Consider the following 19,170-nt stretch of genomic DNA (forward strand, 5'->3'; position numbering starts at 1 on the left):
GATATGATTAGAGAGAATTTCAGAGTCTGGTGCCATGGGAATGGTATAATTTGGAGATGAAGCTGAAGTCCAAAACATGATTTCTCTCACGTATAACTGAGTTAGAATCATGAGACGTTAGGAGGCTGATTAACTGGGAGTCTTGGGTGTTCAAAGAAATTGCAATTATAAAATCCCAAAGTATAAGAAGAGTAGGAAGAAATACTATCAGTCAGGTACTGAATTCCTTGAGAAGGAAGGAAAAGGCCACTTCCAGCCAAAATGGTTAGCTAAATGGGATGGAGACCACCCCATTTCTACATACATATTCCAGTAATACCCCGACTTATACCAAATAATGATTAAGAAATTCAAAGGGAAAACATATTAAGTTGCTTCTTCAATCCTAGAGCTGCATAAGTTATGTAGAAACCTGAAAGCAATAAGAAAGTGAGCTACCAACAAAGCCAGTGCCAATGCAGCCTACCCTCTCAGTCCAACCAAAGACTAGCCAAAGACACAAGTAGCCTGTATTCTGTGTCCAGAAGCTGCAACAGAAAGTTCACATGAGATATCCTCAAAGTAGCCAGCAAGTCCCAGGAAGACCTTGGAAGTGCTTGAGAGGGACAGTGGGCTGAAACTAGTGCTATGCCTTAGTACCCAGCTGAGAAAATCCCAGGGCCGAGGGCTCTGAGGTCCCAAACACTCTGACCTAAGAAGCCATAAATGATTCCGAATATCCAGTACTGTTGCCCTCAAAAATTCAGGGGAGGGCTAACCCCAGTAGGTAGAGATCAGCACAGGAACCTAGTTGACTCAGGAAAATACTAAGCAGAGATGACCACTCCACCCAAAAGCAGAGAAGGAATGAAATAATTCCAGAGAATCCTGGATAATAAAAGCTGATGTAGAGTGAAACAAGCAGAACCAGAAGAACATTTTATACAAGGACAGCAATATTTTAAAGAAAAACAACATTTAGACTTTAGAACTCTGATAAATGCAATGATCAACTATGTTTCCAGAGTACCTGTGATGAATCATGTCACCTATCTGACACGGGGGTAAGGGATATTAGGTGCACAAAGAAACATACATTTTTGGACATGGCCTCTATGTGGATTCATTTACTTGATAATTTATTTGTTGTAAAGATTTTTTTTCCTTCTTTAATTTCCTTTTTAATGTGAGGGAAGGGAATTTAACAATAATGATGAAAAAAGGACATTGAACTATTTTTAAATGCACAGAAGAGAACAAAAAAAGGTCAGATCTTCAATCAGATACCCCAAGAGGTGAAGCAAGTAGTAGTGCAAGAATTTGAACCAAGGTCTTCTGACTCCAATTTAGTGCTCTTGGCACTAAGACATATTGACCAGTTGGCCAGTAAAAGAAACAAAAGAATTTGGACTTTAGCTGCTGTAGAATATGTGACGTATCTGACACACAGTAAACAGTAAATAAATACTTATTGACTAATAAGTTGATTATATATATATATATATATATATATATATATATATATATATATATATAAAATTGCCATGCATGTCTGAAAGGATACATATACAATACATATACATATACATATACATATACATATACATATACATATACATATACATACACATATACATATATATTATTGCCATGCATGTCTGAAAGGAAAATGGCCCTGAGTAAATCAGTTATCATTCTTGGACCTTGGTTTCATCATTTGTAACATGAAGGAGATGATATAGATGGTTTCTGAGGTGACTTTCTCCTCTAAATGTATGACCCTGTAATCCTGTGGAAGAAGGTGATTAATTCTAAAATAGGTAGTGAAATCTTCTTTCCACCTATTATTAAAAAGAAGAAAAAAAGAGTCACCTCTCTACATAAAAATTCATTTAGAACAAATCCTCTCCAGAGGCCATAAAATGTGCTAGGTGGCATTTTAAAGTCACTTCTGGTCCTGGAATTCTAGGAATGGAATTCAAGATAGCTGAAGTGCAGTCCTCCAGACGCAACATTTTGTTGTACTCCAATATCACACTGCAACTACCATCACCAACAGCAGCTTTCTCATTACTTGAGGAGGGCCTCTGATCAAGGCTCAGTGCTCTAGGAAACAAGGGCCTGAAGAACAGAAGTCTCAAGAAAGCAGATTTCTAGTCAATGTAAGGGGGGAAAAAAAGCTTTCTAATAAAGAAATGATCTGCTTTATGAACAACTGAGTGCCCCATCAGTGAAAATATTCAAGTAGATTCTGGATGATCACTTATCATAGAGATAGTAGAAGCAATTTTTGTGGTGGGAGAGTAGCTGGACTAGAGATATTTAAGTTTCCTTGCCAGAAGATTCAGTTATGGTGGAGTTTTTTTTAAACTTATTTTATATTCACTTCTTAGGTCATAGTGCCATCATGTGGTTAATTCATTTTACTTCCTAACATATGCTCACATAATGATTCTAGCTTGGAAAAATTAAAACATAATGATAATGAATTTTTAATCCCTCCTTCTTTTTCTTCTGTGAACTAAAGCTGCCATATCTAAAAAACTTCACACCACTTTCTCCGCTCTTCATAACATTGAAAGAATATTTCTTATGTAGAAATCTATTAATGTCATTCCTTTGCTCAAAAATCTTCAGTTCCTCCTCATTTCCTGAGTAAAGTTCAAACAACTTTGCCTATTATTTAGGGATCTCTACACTGAATCTTTCCAGGTTTATTTAATATTGCTACCTTCTACAAATTCTATTTTCTAGACTTGCATGCTCTCTGTTCACAAAATACTATATGCATCTTACCACTTTCATGCCTTTGCTTATGCTGTTGCCTATGCCTGTAATGCCCTTCCTTCTCTTTACTTGTTGACACCTTCCAATCCTTTGAAGCATAAAACAACAGCCACCTCTTCAAAAAAAATCTACTCTAATGCCTCTAGTCAATAATAACCTTTCTTCACAGACCTCCTACAGTATTTTTTTTACTTCTTCAATATACTTTTATAATATTGTGTATATTAATTATTTCTATTTATATCATAATACCCTAATAGACTGGAAAATCCATGAAGGCAGGAATTATGTCTTGTCTGTACTTTTTAGGTTCCCCAGCCCTTAACACATAGGTACTTAATATAGGTAACTTAATAGGTACTTAATAAATATTGGTGGAATGAATGAATGAATGATCAGTGAGTTAGCTCGATTGCTTAGAGCTTAGTACACTACTAAACCAGAAGCACAGGTAAAATCCTTTTATAGGTCAGTTACCTTCCAAGACAAAACTCCATTCCAAATCTCTACATTGTACTCGTAATTCTTTTCAACTTTGCAACAAAAGGACCACCATCTGTCATAAGAAGGACCAGGTAATTAAGATTGATTCAGGTCAAAGTCATTCCTACTACTAAAAAAAGAAATCAAAGTCCTATTAATGGTGGTTCAGTAGCATCACTTTCATAGAGTAGGAGTATATTTGATCTCTCTTTCACAATTGGTAATATCACTTTTATCCTAATTTGTTTGGAAAGAATAAATTTTCATGTCATAATAGCCGGCCTTTATATAGTATTTTTATTGTTACATTATTTGATCTTTCCCATAATTGTGTGTGATAAATATTAAATTTGTTGTTGTTGTTATTATTATTATTATTATTATTATTATTATTTTCTAGATGAGGAAATTGAGGCTCAGAGAGGTTAAATGATTTGACCATGCAAAGGAAGCACCAGAAGTGGTATTCAAACCCAGATCTCTCCTCCTTCCAACTCCCCCACTCTCCCTTCTATGCCTTTGATTAATCATTGGAAGAATCAGGATTTGAACGTATAAGTCTAGTCCCCAGACCTACTAAAATCCCATCTTTTATAGGAAGCCTTTCCCAATCCCTTCTAATTCTAGTCCCTTCTCTCTCTTAATTATTTCCTATTTATCCTATATATAGCTCATTTGTACATATCTGTTTGCTTGTTGTCTCCCCCTTTAGACTGTAAGGTCCTTGAGGTCTTTTGCCTCTTTTGTTATCCCCAGTGGGAAACACAATGTCTGGTACATAATAGGTACTTAAAGTCAGTTTACTGATTGACCTGAACCTAGTACCATTTAATGTGGCTTGTTAGGTGTTTTTGATCAACTGTGATAACAGTGCCTCGAGACATGCTGGATGTGGGACCCTGTACCTTCAACCTCTCAGTTCCCTAAGAAACTCTCTACAACCAGAAGTTTCAGGACAGATGTATTTCTACATTAGTAGAGAGTTTCTTAACCAGACCTCCACACACCAAAGACACCACAGGTCTTGTCCAAAAAAAAATCACTTTAAATCCCTGTTGAGAATTCTTTTTAATTTTGTGTTTTTAAAGGTTACTTTAAAATGTTCCAGAAGAAGAGATATAAACCGTTCTGGAAAAGAATATCTGTCAGTTAAATAAAGTTATTGCCACAGTAATTTGTATCTGATGCTGTCAAAAGGTTGCTAGGGAAATGATCAATGAATAAACTTCAGTTCTCAACCTGAAATGGATTTTCCTCATCTACTCAGTTGACAAAAACAAACATCTGACTGACACATTGTTTCTCCCTTTTCTCTACCATGTTGTTCTTAGACTCTCTGACATCTTCACATTGCATTTGGTTCCATTATTGTGCCTCTTTGTAATATTTTTCTTTCTATCTTCCATTTTAAATTAAACTGAGACCTGGAAAAGACTTGAGTTTCAAAAAGCCAAGATCTCCTGCTGTATCTGGGGTGGTTGCCAGTTGTCTTGACCTATGTCTTGCAACTGGACTCTGATGACTCTGGAGGACAGAGTGAGGCTCATGACTTTGCACAGCCCTGCCTCACTTAAATCCAATTCACTTGCAAGGCAAGACATCACTTCCTGATGTCATTGGTCCTCTTCCGGAATGAAGGATAAACAACAACTTCTTATATGTTGTTTAAGAACCACTTGAAGCAGGATGACAAACATAGCAATTTACTTCCTGGATCCTGCCATGATTCTTGCTGTATCCAAGCTTCCTGAATCTCAAGATAAACTAACACAACTGTGAGAGTTCCTCATGAAATTTAGTCATAAAGGGATGAAATATGCCTTGACTTCTATTTTCTTTAAAGGGGTAAAATTTAATGCATTGTTTTTAAATGTGCAACATAAGATTACTTAAGTTCAGTTGTTATAAGAAAGTTGTATACACACACACACACACACATATACATGTATATAGTAGTTAAAGTTGTTGATCTATATGTTAATCATTCCTATGAATTAGATCTAGGTAATATGACCAAAGAGAGAGCATTGGTTTTGGAATCAGAGACCTCAGATTCACATCCTGATTCCGCTTACTATCTGTGCAATTTGGGGCAAGATACAACTTCTCTGGGTCTTACTTCTATAATTCTATTATACTATGAATTAATACCACCTAAACTGTAATTCGTTTCTTCTAACAGTGAGTTACTACTGAAGCCATTGAATCTGTAAGCCTAAAGTTAAAAAAATAGCAGTAAATGGCACCCCACGTATATTAAGGAAAGATGTTACTGATAGAGTTTTACAGGGGCAGGACCAATGAATAACCACCCATTTTAAGTATTTTGTGAGTCAGAAATGTCTCCAAACTGTAGCTCGTGGGCTCCCACTGAGGGGTTTTACTTTTTACTCTCTCTCTGACCTTTCTACACTGATTTCATATGAAGAGAATAGATAATTTGTTTTCTTTGTACATTGAATCATAAAATTTTAGAGCCAGAAGGGACCTTAAATGTCATCTAGTCTTTGAGCAGAGTAGGCAATTTGTTGAATTTATTCCATTCTAACTTTCTGGAACCCAGAGTGCTATGATTTTAAGGGCCTAGCCTCTTTTGAAACAAGCTTTCTTTAATTTAGCCTCAACAACCTCCTTCTATCTAGCCAGCCTACCCTTTACTAGAATCTTCCATACTAATGTAACAGGGTACATCCCTCCCTTTTTGGAAATGGAGTCGTCATTCCTGATGACTATATGGAAGCTTGAAGGGAGAGGTGGGTGTTCTCCAAGCATGTATATCCATGCCTGAGAGGCTTGTACTTTTGATGGGATTTAGACAATTGGATACTGAGCTGGAAGAGCTGATGACTCAGTGGATATAGAAAAGCAGCTACCATTTTTCTCTCTTCCTTTGGGCATGTAAAGGATGAGGACTATTTTAAGGCTATCACTCAGGAGTTATGTGGAGGAAGGGGCAATTTTCCTGTCTCCTACTCAACTTCCATATGATATAGCTCCTTCTCTCTTTTAGTTCTTTCCCAGTCTTAGGTAAATGAGTATCCCATGCTGGGTACTCCATACCCAGGACTCTGAGAGACCTAGTATGTATCAAAAAGTCTGAAGGTCCTCAGAAGCAAAGTAATGTCTATAGTATTCTTATAGTTGCAGTGGATGATAAAGAAGTGGATGGTGACAGAAGAAGCATCTGCATCAGAGAGATCACCAAAATTGTAACCATTTTGTAATCACGGTTATAAATTACTAAATTCTCTTCTAATTATTCTGATGCTGAGCACTGTGCTTCTCCTATACTTAGCATTCCTTTTCATGGGTAGGAATAAACTACCAGTCCCATACTTCATTCATGTTTATGTATTGATTATATTTTACTTCCTTTCCATTTTGAGGAAATTCAGGCATCATCCCGAGGACACCATGGTGTGTGGTTATTAAGGAACCAAGGAATTAAGGAATTCTCACATTAAGGGATGTGAGAATGGAGAACCTAATTCTACTAATCAGAGCAGATCTGCCCAATGTGTGGCCCAGGGCTTCTTCTGAAAACACGGGCACACCAAAGCATTTCCAGTGGCCCGTGAAAAATGTAAAGGATGCCGTCCTCTAGATTTTTTGTGAACTGCTCAAAATCCTTTGGGGGACTGCAGGTTGTGCAGGCCTGAATTAGAGGTTAGAATTCTCTAGCACTGACCTTAGTTCATAAACCACAATCAATAGCTAGGTACAGAACAGAAAATGGTTCAGGACTCTATCCCCTGTGAGTCCCAGCAAGAGTGTCTTTATGATAGTGTAGCATCTTCTATACTTGGAAACATCCATGCCCCATGACTGAACATCTAGGGCTTTAACATTAGCCCCTGCTGCTGTCTCCCTATCTTTGACATCAGAAGCCAATCACATGCTCCTGAGCAAAAACCCATTCCACCCTATAAAACTCATTGTCTTGACCTATGTCAATAAACTTACCTGGCTTCATGATAATGTAGAATCCAAGTACCCCACTCATCAACTAGGATTAGTGACAACAGCTTGGCAAACCTGGTTGTGTCAAGTCCAGAGGATGGTAGCAACAATAATCCTTCCTCCACCTGCTTTGGTTTGAAAACAATAAAATCCAAACTTCCAGTGACTTCCCCAATCATTTTTCTGTTACCCCCACCAACCATAGGAGGGCCTCTAGTTAGGCCTTCAGCCTTGCAATGTGTGAGTTTAAAATGTTCCTGTAATAAAGTCCTATTGCTTTTATCATTCCTGGCCCACCCGACTCTTTTTTGAGAACTCCCCAAGTGCCAAAATGGCTGTCATAGGTGAGGATGCCTCCCCATTTTACAGAAAAGGAAAAGAATTAACTGACTTTAATGATGGTTGCACAGTTAGATAGTGTCAGAGAGTCAAAACGAAAACTCATGTCTCCTAACTCCTAAAGAATTTCTTTTTAATCGTTTAATAAAATATCTTGAAACTTTGGTGGGGAAAGAGAAATATGTAAATTACATACCTGTATGATGCAAAATATCTGAAGAAAAATTTAAAAATTCAATCAAGTATGTTAATGTTTTGTAAATATAATCCCAAAATATGGATAATTCTTTGTATAATTTTCTTCCTGCCTATGGAATCAAAACTAACTATAGTAAGTACGAGCTAGTGATTTGGACCCTGTTTTTAAGAAATGTTATTCTGGGGGGCGGAGCCAAGATGGTGGAGTGAAAGCAGTGACTTGCTTGAGCTCTCATCCAAACCCCTCCAAATACTCATAAAAAATGGCTGTAAACAAATTCTGAAGCAGCAGAACCCACAAAAAGACAGAGTGAAACAAATTTCCAGCCCAAGACAACCTGGATGATCGATCAGAAAGGTGTATTGCGCCGGGCTGGGAGTGCAGCGCAGCGCGGCATGAGCTCGCAGGCCGCAGCGAACCTGGAGCAGGCCTCAGAGGACTGAATCTCAGGCAGCTGTGGAGGTTTCCAGACTCCTCAACCCACTAACGCCAAAGACAACTTAGAAGGTCAATGGGAAATGTCTGTTTCTGTCGTGATGAGACAGGAAGGCGGGGTCTCAGCTTCATTCCCCAAGAGTGTGGGTGGGGAGGGAGGGGCAGCTGCTTCCCGAGCTTCCGGCCCACAGACTGAGGGGGAATCCAGTGGCTGATAAGAGACAGATTGGAGGCATCTTTTTGCCAGTGGGGAGGCAGGAATCTCTTGCTTTGCCTGTGTTTGGATCTGGGTCACAGTTCTGGGGTGGTGGTGCTAGGGTGAGGAGAAACGCTGGTGTGGTGGAGTTTGTAGTGGCTGTGGAGAGAAACCCCTCCTCACAGTTACAGGACAGAAAGGAATACTTGTGGTCACAGGCCAGGAAAGGAGTAAACACCTCACCCCTTATCATACCACCTTGCAAGAACTGAAAATTTACAGGTCCCTACAAGTATCTCTGAAAACAGCAGTACAAGAAATGTTATTCTGACTTTTGTTGTAGTTAGGATGTTTCAGTTGTGTCCAATTTTTCATGACCCCATTTCGAGTTTTCTTGGCAAAGATACTGAAATGATTTGCCATTTCCTTCTCTAGCTCATTTTGCAGATGACAAAACAGAGGCAAACAGGGTTAAGTGACTTGTGCAGGGTCACACAACTACTATCTCAGGCCACATTGGAACTCAGGAAAATAAGTCTTCCTAACTCCTGGGCCAGTGCTCTATCCACTGTACCTCCTAGCTGCCCATAAATAGGCAAAATGTCAGTCCTGGTGGATCTCAGGACATTATATTATTCAATCCATTGAAACATCAGTATTTGATCACTGAGTTCAGAACTTTCTCAAATTGAGAGTGACTTGGGACATCCCAACACACATTTTAGAGACAAGTAAGTGATATTGGCCTAATATAAGGCAGACTGTTAGATGATTGCAAAGATGTGATAATAAAAACTTCAACTTTTACAAGTAGTCTGAAGTTTTAAGAACTCTTTACAGAGAATAAAATAATACAATGTATTTGAAAGCATTTTGGGGAGGGTAGAACACCACAAAAAAAAAGTACTCAAATGTTATTGTTAGTTGTTCCAGTTCTTGAAGGGGCTCAAAAAACAGATATGAGTACATTTATGAACTTAAAATATAATAATGGGCACTTTTAAGACACAAAGTTTATCAAAGATTCTCTTTCACAGCAATCTCTAGAAATGTTAGAATGCATAGTGGAGGGCACACAACTACTTTCTTTAATCTCTCTCTCTCTCTCATCTGGCTTTTAGAATAGGCAAGAAGAGAGATTTATCAATCTGTAACAGCCAAATTCAGTTAAAGGTCCACACTTGAGGACTTAGAGGACCACATGTGGCCTCAAGGCTGCAGGTTGCCCACCCCTGACTTAAAGGAAGACTTTAAACTCTGATGCTAGCATTTTGTAAAGTTGGATGATACCATCACATCAGTTGAATAATGGGTTTTTCCTTCTCCAAAAGGAAAGGAAGCTGGAAAGAGAGCAGGAATGAAAACAAAGACACTACCGTCCCTACAAAATTTCAACATACACAATACACACAGTTGGTACAAAGGGTGAAGAGAAGGCTTCTCTTTTGCTTTTCCCTCTTTCAATCCCGATTTGTTCAGTAAGAAGAACAGAGAAGGGCTGGAGAGCTTACAAAGGATTTTAACATACCCTTGATATATTCACTGCCATATGGTCTGAGGAGGACATAGCCTAAGCATTCTCCTACAGGCAGAATACATATATATGGAAAGTACTATAGGACTGTGGAGAAGGTAGTCATCCCTATGCATTTTAAACACTCTTGTTCTATACTTTTTTCATCCAGAAGGGAAGTCATAGTAAAACATGAACATAATTTTGAGAAAATGCCCCTCCCTCCTTTCTTTGAATAGGTAGAGGAACTGTAAGTGTGGAATGTTACATGTGCTTTTAGACATGATGTTGATTGGTTCTATTCAATTTTATTTTCTTCTTTCTTTTTTAATCTGTTATAAGGAATGGGCTTGCTAAGGATGGGAGAAGGAAGGGACCTATTCAGAAATGAATTCAGCAAAAAAAAAGTTCATTAGATTGTAAGCTCCTAGAGGGCAGGGGCTGTCTTTCTTTTAATTAATTGTAACCTCAGTGCTTAGCATAGGGCCTGACACATAATAGGTGCTTAAAAAATGTTTATTGGATCAGATTAGAATGGAAATGGAAGTGATGCATAAAGAAAGATTCCAACAAAAATGGGTAAGATGATGTGTGACGTGGGCACTCCTTGTTGCCATTGTGCAAGTTTCACTGGGATATCACTGTCTCCCCCACAAGATGGGAGTCATGTCCATGCAAATCACCAGCCCACAACCCTGGTGCTACTTGAACTCCATGCACTAGTGCTCTGAGAATCTGTGGAGACTCTGCCATGTTTCTCAACTGGTTGAGACCGGGACAGTTGCTGTGGCTGTTTTTTCTTCTCATTCAGATCCAAATCCTGAAGAATCTCTTCCAGTGAGGAAATATCTAAGTCACTGTCATCTTCAGAAAACTAGAGTGAGAATAGGAAAGAATGAACAATCTTATAAATGAGGAAACAAGTAGTCAGGGTATGTACTACATGTAGATTAAATTGAAGTCAAAGTATTTAGGTAGAAAGTGGTTAAGAAGGAAGGAGCAATTCTTCCTTTCCTTCAGATGCCATTCACTCTAGAAACTGCTTCTGAAATCTTGTATTATACTTTGCATATCTAATAAATGTCCTACTTGGCAAATAATAGTTAATTGTAATAGCTAGCATTTATATTGAATTTCAAGGTTTGCAAAACATTTGACATGATATTATTTTATTTAATCTACACAAGAACCCTGTGAAGTAGATGCCATTATTACTTTCATTTTACAGATGAAGATATTGAAACAGAGACAGGCTAAGTGACTTGTCCAGGGTCACACAACTAATTGCAAACCTTAAAATTCAATATAAGTAGATGACTGGATCTAAGTGATCACTGGAACTAAGTTTCTTAGATTTGGGACACATAAAAATCCAACCTATATCAAAAGGTTTCAATGCCAAATGCTCTGAGATGTAATAAATCACACAAATGAACAAACTGCTACTACTAATAATTCATACTTTCTCCACAACAACCAATGAGATCAATAGGACAGTACTATTACCTCCATTTTATATATGAGGAAACTGAGAAAGAGGTAAAAAATATCTTACCCATAACAAAAAGGAAGAAAAAAAAAACATGAGCGCTTCTATAAGATCTTTGATTCTTTATTTGAGTAAACAACCTAAGGCCATTTCTTCTAGCATTTGCCAGATAATTTGAATGAATCTCTCAAGTATTCGTTTGCTTTCATCCCTAAAACTAGATAGTCTTCCATTGCTTTTTTTCCCAATAATAACTTTATTGATGAGTGTCCATCTAGACCCAAATGGCTTTGTAGTACCTGGCACATAGCAAAGACCATTTGTTGTTGTTTTGACATTTCAGTTGTGTCCTATTCTTTGTGACTCCATTTGGGGTTTTCTTGGCAAAGACACTGGATTGGCTTACCATTTCCTTCTCCAGATCATTTTACAGATGAGGAAACTGAGGCCAAAAGCGTTAAGTGACTTGCTTAGGATCACACAGCTAATGTCTGAAGCCAGATTTTTAACTCAGGGCTTCCTAACTCCAGGATTGGTACTCTATGCACTGTGCTACCTAGCTGCCCAAGACCATCTAGTAGGTGCTTAATAAATATTGATCAATTGATTGATCCATATCTCCCTTGTTAACTAACTTTGAATAAATCACTCTTGTATTCTCATTCTACTCTACCAGTTATTGAAGATAAAGATACCAAAAAGTAGATTAGGAAACAGAGACATCTCTCTTTGCAACAGTCACCATCCTTTAAGCTTTTATTTTATTTCAATTAACAAAAATTTATTTTCTCTCTTTGTCCCCTCTCTTTATCCCTCTTCCAAAATGAAGAGGAAAAAAACCCATACGCAAATAAGCATAGTCTAGCAAAACAACTTCCCTCATTGGCCATCCTGGGACTTTTCCTATGCAGAAAGTGAAAGCCATCAGGGAAGCCATCTTTGGAGTTGCCTCACCTAATATGGGGAATACCACATCATCATGCAGATTTAGGAGCCCCCAGTACCTCACTCCTATCTCCAACCAGCTATAAAGAATATCCTTACATAAATCTCCTTTGGACTCATGAGTTTTATGCCTGGGTTTCTTTTTCTCTTCCTGCTGTGGATACTTACATTGCCTTATGATCATTCATTTAAAGAGGCATTTGCCACCAAAGTAAGATCTGAAACAGGTAGGAAAAACTAACCAACTCTCCTTTTCATTTTTAATTTCTTCAAACTCAAGAGTCCTCATTCCAATTGTTTCTGTGAGTGACCATAACTTAAAAAGTAAATGACTAACTTACAAAGGAATGTATGTGGCTTACACTAAACTCTGTATATGTTACCTGGGGCTTCTTTACTGAGATGGTTGTTTTATATGGTCCAGCATCTGAGGCTAAGAAAAGATTCACTCCTCCAGCAGGCTTCTTTCCAGGAGCAACTAGCTGTTTTTCTAGAGTTTTAGCCAATGACTGGACTCGAGTTCCTAAGTAAGAGTCAAAGGACTTAGATCAGCACCAAAAGGCTGGCAAGCAAATGTTCTCCTGTTTGAATCACCTGGTCCAAGAAATGTAAACTTGAAATAGATGAAGAAGAAAAATCAAAAGAAAGAGTAAAGAGAAAGAAGAAAGAATTAGGAAGAGGATGGAGAAGTAAAGTTTATGTTTGTGGAAAAATCAATCAACAAATATTTATTGTGTCTACTTTTGTGCTGGTATGGAAATTCCCTCCACTGATACAGATCAGCAACTCCTCTTCAATTATATCTCAGAGTTAGTTGCCTAGGGCATGGAAAAATCCAGTGATTTATTGATGATCACACGACTCTATATCTGAGGTAGAACTTAAATCCAGATTTTCCTTACTCCAAGTTTCTATTTATGACTCTGCATTACTTCTCACTCTGCATATAAGAGAAGCTTAATAAATATTTGTTAATATAGATAATGATTATGATGACTCACTTGTTGAGTCATTTTTCAGTCAACGTCCAACTCTTCATGACCCCATTTGGGTTTTCTTGGCCGAGATAGTAGAGTGGTTTGTCATTTCTTTCTCCAGCTCATTTTGCAGAGGAGGAAACTGAGACAAAGAGTGCCAAGTGACTTGCCCAGGGTCACACAGCTAGTAAGTGTCTAAGGCCAGATTTGAGCTCAGAAAGATGAGTCTTCCTGTCTCTATGCTTGGCACTCTAGCCACTGCACCATCTACTTGCTCTGATGACCTACTGACTAGTATACAAATGTTACAGTGTATGACCAGGCACTCTTCTAGGTTCCCTCTTATTTCCAACAAGAGCAATTATAAATAATGACATGAGAAAGAATATAAAATTCTCCCTCCATAGGAAAGGGATAGAAAGCAGGAAAAAAATTACTTTTGGAGGTTGTGTTTCTTCTCTAGATATTTTTAAGGCCAGGTTACATACCCATTTTTTTTCAGAAGCACCTTAAATACATGGGGACAATGATAACATTTGAAGATCCTGTTATTCCAGGATTTAACAGGTGGAAAATCTAAAACTACACAGGGCTAACCAATTTTAAATGCATTTCTGATGGCTAATTAAGCAATTGAGCTGTATCATATAAATGGATAAAATGCCAATTAATTTTTGTGATCACTCTGCTAACCTAGGGAACTATCAAAAAATAACGTTGGTTTCTATCTCCATTATCATATAAAGAAAAAGATCTACACACACCACACACACACACACACACACACACACACACACACGAGAAGACTAAAAGGCATTTATATTAACCAGATAAATCTGGGTCTTAGGCACCTCATCAATCAAACAGAAAGTGCTCACTCACCTGTGGAAGTTATTCCGCTAGAGCTTGCCGTAGGTTTAGGGACTTTCTCATCAGAGGTTTCAGTATCAGACCAATCCCAATCATTGTCATCTCTAGCAACCATCCTAGAAGGGACTTGAAGATTTGGATGGGAAATACGGTCTCCTTCTGAATCATCTTCAGATGTGAATGGTGGGGTGCTAAAGTATACAAATGTATATGGAAAGGTAGAGTCACTTCTGTAGGAATTTGAGTAACATTTTCAAATAGAAGTGAAATGAAATAATAGGTGTAAAAGTATTCCAGAATGTTAAATGTGCTAGAAAGTATCAAAGACTCAAAGGCATGGAAAGGAATTAAGTTCTTTGAGGGAAAAAAAGAGGTAAAAGCAATGTCCATAATATGAGAGCAACACGCCCTCAGAATCAGACACCAAATCCTGCCTCTGACATATAATGCCGAGTAAGCAGAATCCCTTGGAGGACTGGACATTTTAATTTTTGTCTAGCACAGTGCCTGACACATAGTAAGCCTAGTTTAGTAAATGTTTGCTTATTGATCGGTTGATTGGTTGGTTTAAACTCTCAGTGGCCCCAGACAACTCTAAGACGACAATAGAAGAGCAGTCTTCATTACTAGAGGAAGATTCCTCCCTGGAAATTCCCTAGACCAATCAGATCACAGATTCAGTCCGAAAACAAAAAATAAAACAAACAAAAAAACAAACAACGATGTAAATATCAGTGAGTCTAAAGCAATGCAGTCATTTTTACTTCCCCCTCCCCAAGCTGAAATGCCCTGTTTTCCAAAGACTTTTGCCAGACAATGACTTCATCATGCACCCTGAGTCCCACCCTCACCCCCTATTCCCCCAATTGCAGGGGCAGTTGGGAAGGCAGATGATAAGGAAAGGCAATTGTCATGGTATATATACCTGTGACTCTCTCCACCCACCCCCAGGCATCTTATGTACTGTGGCTGTGCTTGGTACCTGCTCTGAAGTAGGGGATCATTAGAAGGACCAGTTTATCCTGAAAGTAATTTAAATATAGCCTAGACTGTATACCTATGTAGAAAAAAGTTCCGAAAGGAATACAGATAAGCAGGGCAGTTTTTATGCTATTATACTAAATTTAACATACATTAAAAAAAGAAATTATACATCATCAGAGGTCACAGTTTCACATTTTTAAAAAGTGAGCTGAGATCCTACCCTTACATCATGTGTTAAACACTAGTAATTTTCAATATACCTCTAGGCAGCGATATGCAGGAGATAGCTCAAACTGGTTCCTTTATGGGAGTCAATACATTATCAGTTGAGCATACACATCTCAGCTGCAAACCAGTGCTTGATTTATTAATTTATGGATTGTCTAGACTTTAGAAAGTGGTGGAGAAAATTTTAATAATGCAGATAAAACTTTAAAGTGTGTCCTGTATATTTATCACCACCCCCTCCAGTTTGTTGTTAAACGCCATCTTTTAGGGGTGTATTTAAGTTCCAGAAGGAAAAATTTGGCAGTAAAGAAAGGAGTAGATTTGAGCTTGGGTTTACCCAAGCATGTGGCTACCACAGAGAGAACGTCGGCAGTGGCTATGAGCTTGAGTCTTACCTCTGCCCAGGCACAGGTGAAGCAGGTGGACCCGCAGGACCATGAACTTTGCTCCGAGGAGTTGGAACTGGTATCCCTGTTGTGGCAGGTGTGTGGCTGACTTTGCTCTGAGGTGTTGCTGGCTTAGGTGATGCTGTTCGTTGAGACTGTGATTCATCTCTCAGTGTTCTAGACTTCTGCTGAGCTTCTCTTGTGGGCACTGGGCTCCTCTGACCTTTGCCTAGAGAAACAAATAGGACTGAAATAAGCACATACTCACGCCAATCACAGATGTCAACCCCATCAAATGTTCTCAGATGAAAGCAAAAATCTTGGCTGGAATATTAGGAATGAAGAAGTTGGAAAAAATGGAGAGAAATCTCAGACCCAGCCAAGTATCACATAAATATATTGAATATTATTTTCAAAAACTCTTGAGTATATTGAGCACTGAATTGGAGCTCAGAGAACCAGGGTTGTAATCCCAGATCAGTCACTATCTAGTGTCTTTGGGTAAGTCACTTCCCCCTTCTGAGCCTCAATTTCCTCATCTGTAAAATGAGAGGCTGGACTTGGATCCAAATTCCCTTCTAGCTCTAAAATAATATCATTCCATACTAAATAAAACAAATTCCTTCATGCATAGTAGGCACTAAGTGCAGATTTGTTTAACTGAACTAAATTTAATTTATTTAAAAATAGATTATCTCCTGGAAGAGGTAGCAGATCTCATTTTGAAGAAATCATCAATCCTCATGGTATTCCTCAAAAGAAGAAACTAAGAGAAAAGGCAAAGACAGAGAAAATCTTTGTTTAAGAGATTGTTAAACACTGGCATCTCATTTCCCTTTGCTTAAGTCCCGAGAACACGGCTTCTCTTCCCTATTTTTATTGACAAAAGCCTGAAGATTCTCTTGATAAGGCAAGGCTTTGAGATAATAGGAACACCACTGGACTATGAACAGGAGACCTGGGTTCTAGTCACGGATTTAGCACTAATTGTATGGCCCCACTAGGTCAGTTATTTAATTCCCTGGGGTTCTGTTTTCTCTTCTGTAAAATGAGGGGACTGGATGATCGCTAGCGTCCCTTCCAGTCCTAAGATTCTCTCACTCTACTCCACAGAATTCTTGAATTCCTGCTCTGTGAAACGGACTATGCAGCTTCAGTCTTCAAATTGCTTTAAATTTGGCAAGAAATTCCCAGTTAAGACCCTGGGTGGCAGTATTTACGTGAGCAAAGGGCCACATGTTTTGAAGAAATTCCAGAGAATACAACACAAAAAGTAAACAGGAAATAGCCTTGCTTATTTTTACAGCTAAGTCACCCTAGCTGTGGCCTAAGCCACATTCCCAGGAATTCTAGTCACCAGTGCCTCTCAGTTCAGCACTGAATATGTACGCTGACACTTCATCATTCAAGTCTGTATTTCTGACTGAGTCGCTTGTGTCCAAAGCTCAGGAAAGCTCTCCTTCCACAAGAGGTCTTAGCAGTACCGTCTAGGCCGAGAATTAAATGCGTCTGCTGAAATTTCCATGACAGAGAAGTTGAAAATTCAAACACTGAGCATCTTCATTGTGAACTTATTTATTCTATTCTTGCTGGTGTAAAATTCAATCAAATCAAATGTGTGATTATAAAAGATCACATTTCCCCAGAAGTGTGGAAATCTGGGAAAGATGGAAAACAAGAAGACCTTGCAGTAACAGGAAAGTAAGAAAAATACTAGCTTGGGGAAAGAAGATATAGTATCAAACAATAAGTATGTACTGAATACTTACTATTAAATGAGATAATATTTATAAAAGTGTTTAGCACAGTGCCTGGAACATAGTAGGCACTATGTAAATGTTTATTCTTTTCCTTGCCCTACTATGTACCTAGTACTATGCCAACTGCTGAGGCAGGTAAAAGACAAGGATAACACATGTCCCAGATCACAAGGGGCCTAGGAAGCAAGACTCATGATAAGAAACAAAGAATAATACAAAATGGGATATTATTCAATTCACCAACTATTTATTGAGGCATATTTTATTGAGTCCAAGTAATATTATCAAGTTGTTATGATACAAGTACCATACTGATTTTTTCAAATGCTATAGGAACTCATGAAAGGGAAGATCAGTATGAACTAGGGTAGTGGTAAAAAATAAAAGGGGGAGGTGAGCCTGAAAGCATGGATAGGACACAGCTAGGTGGAAAGAATTTGGATCAGCAGCATAAGGAAGAATGTCAAAGCAAGCTTTTGTGGTGACCAACAAGGAGAAATCTTTGGGGTACAGTCTAAAGGAGACTTTGAAATACAAATAGATACCAGAGGATGCTGTAAGTATATTCGAGCTACATGACTTCTATCAGTGAAACACAATACAAATTATCTCACATACCACAGGGTCCTAGCTGAATTAAGTAGAAGAAAGAGTGAATAAAAGGTCCCTCCTCCCATCCTGACTGGACTGAGGGTGAAGAAGAGGAGGAGGAGGGGATTAGCAGTTAAAAGAGAAATAGTGGCCTTCATTCAAAAGTCTGGAGAATGGTGACAGTCATTTTCTGCCTTTATGAAAGAAAGAGTGGAAGATTTGGGGAGGAATTAAAACAGGAAAGTCAGATTAGATATAAAGAATATCCTGAAAGAGTTATACACTAAAAATATTTACTTGAAGAATATGAAGATTATTCGTTTCTTGAGCTTTCTAAAGAATAGAATATGAACATATTCATCTGGAATGACTTAGATTCAACTTACTTATAAGCAGGGATACAGCTTAATTAAATTACCTTTCAGACCCAAGGAGGTCAAGGACAGAAAGAAAACTCCAATATATAACAATACACATTGCAGTACTTTTATGGTATCAAGGAACTAGAAACAAAGTGAGTGTCCATTGATGTTGAAATGGTTAACTATCTAAGAGGTACCCTAAATCCATTAGTAAGGAAAAACTGTTCCTTAATTCTTAGCATGTTTGTCCAGTAGAAGTATCAGGAAATATTAGTATTTAATATGAAAGTTGAGAGTCCTACTCTCCATTTGTAATCCTATTTGCCTTTTCCAACAGCCTTATTTCTTTCAGGCCCTGGGTTCATTAGCTGGAAGCTAATTTGCATGGTAGATATGGTAACAAACACCATCCAGGGAGGTTTTCTATTAAAGGGAGGCCTACAAAAGTTGTGGATAACTTCTCTGAGCATCAAATATTCATCTTGTAGTTAAGAAATAGCAAAGGAACAGTTTCTGCTTGAGGACCTAGAATTTAAGTTTATGAGAGAGGTAGTATGGGACAAAAAAGAAAGGCAGGACAGTGAAATGGAAAAAATACTTGATCTGAGTGACCTAAGTTTGAATCCTAACTCTACAATAATAACAACAGTAATAATAGCTAAGTAATAATAATAATAATATAGCTCC

At 38.1% G+C, this 19,170-nt stretch overlaps 1 protein-coding gene across 2 annotated transcripts in view; it reads right to left on the minus strand.

The window, feature by feature from the left end:
- Nucleotides 1–10,389: 10,389 nt before the first annotated feature.
- The window catches only part of DZIP1L (DAZ interacting zinc finger protein 1 like), a 57,745-nt gene continuing 48,964 nt past the window's right edge, over nt 10,390–19,170 (minus strand). For both annotated transcript variants that reach the window (XM_078146779.1, XM_020986109.1), the window contains exons 13-16: nt 15,780–15,999; nt 14,185–14,363; nt 12,709–12,848; nt 10,390–10,765 (exon numbers count right to left, since the gene is read on the minus strand). In XM_078146779.1, the coding sequence (XP_078002905.1) occupies nt 10,571–10,765; nt 12,709–12,848; nt 14,185–14,363; nt 15,780–15,999 (734 nt within the window). In that variant the 3' untranslated portion in view covers nt 10,390–10,570. The remainder of the gene's footprint in view (nt 10,766–12,708; nt 12,849–14,184; nt 14,364–15,779; nt 16,000–19,170) is intronic.

Source organism: Phascolarctos cinereus, unplaced genomic scaffold, assembly GCF_003287225.1.
Source record: "Phascolarctos cinereus isolate Bilbo 61053 unplaced genomic scaffold, phaCin_HiC Scaffold_726;HRSCAF=1367, whole genome shotgun sequence".
In the NCBI taxonomy this organism is placed as follows: Eukaryota; Metazoa; Chordata; class Mammalia; order Diprotodontia; family Phascolarctidae; genus Phascolarctos; species Phascolarctos cinereus.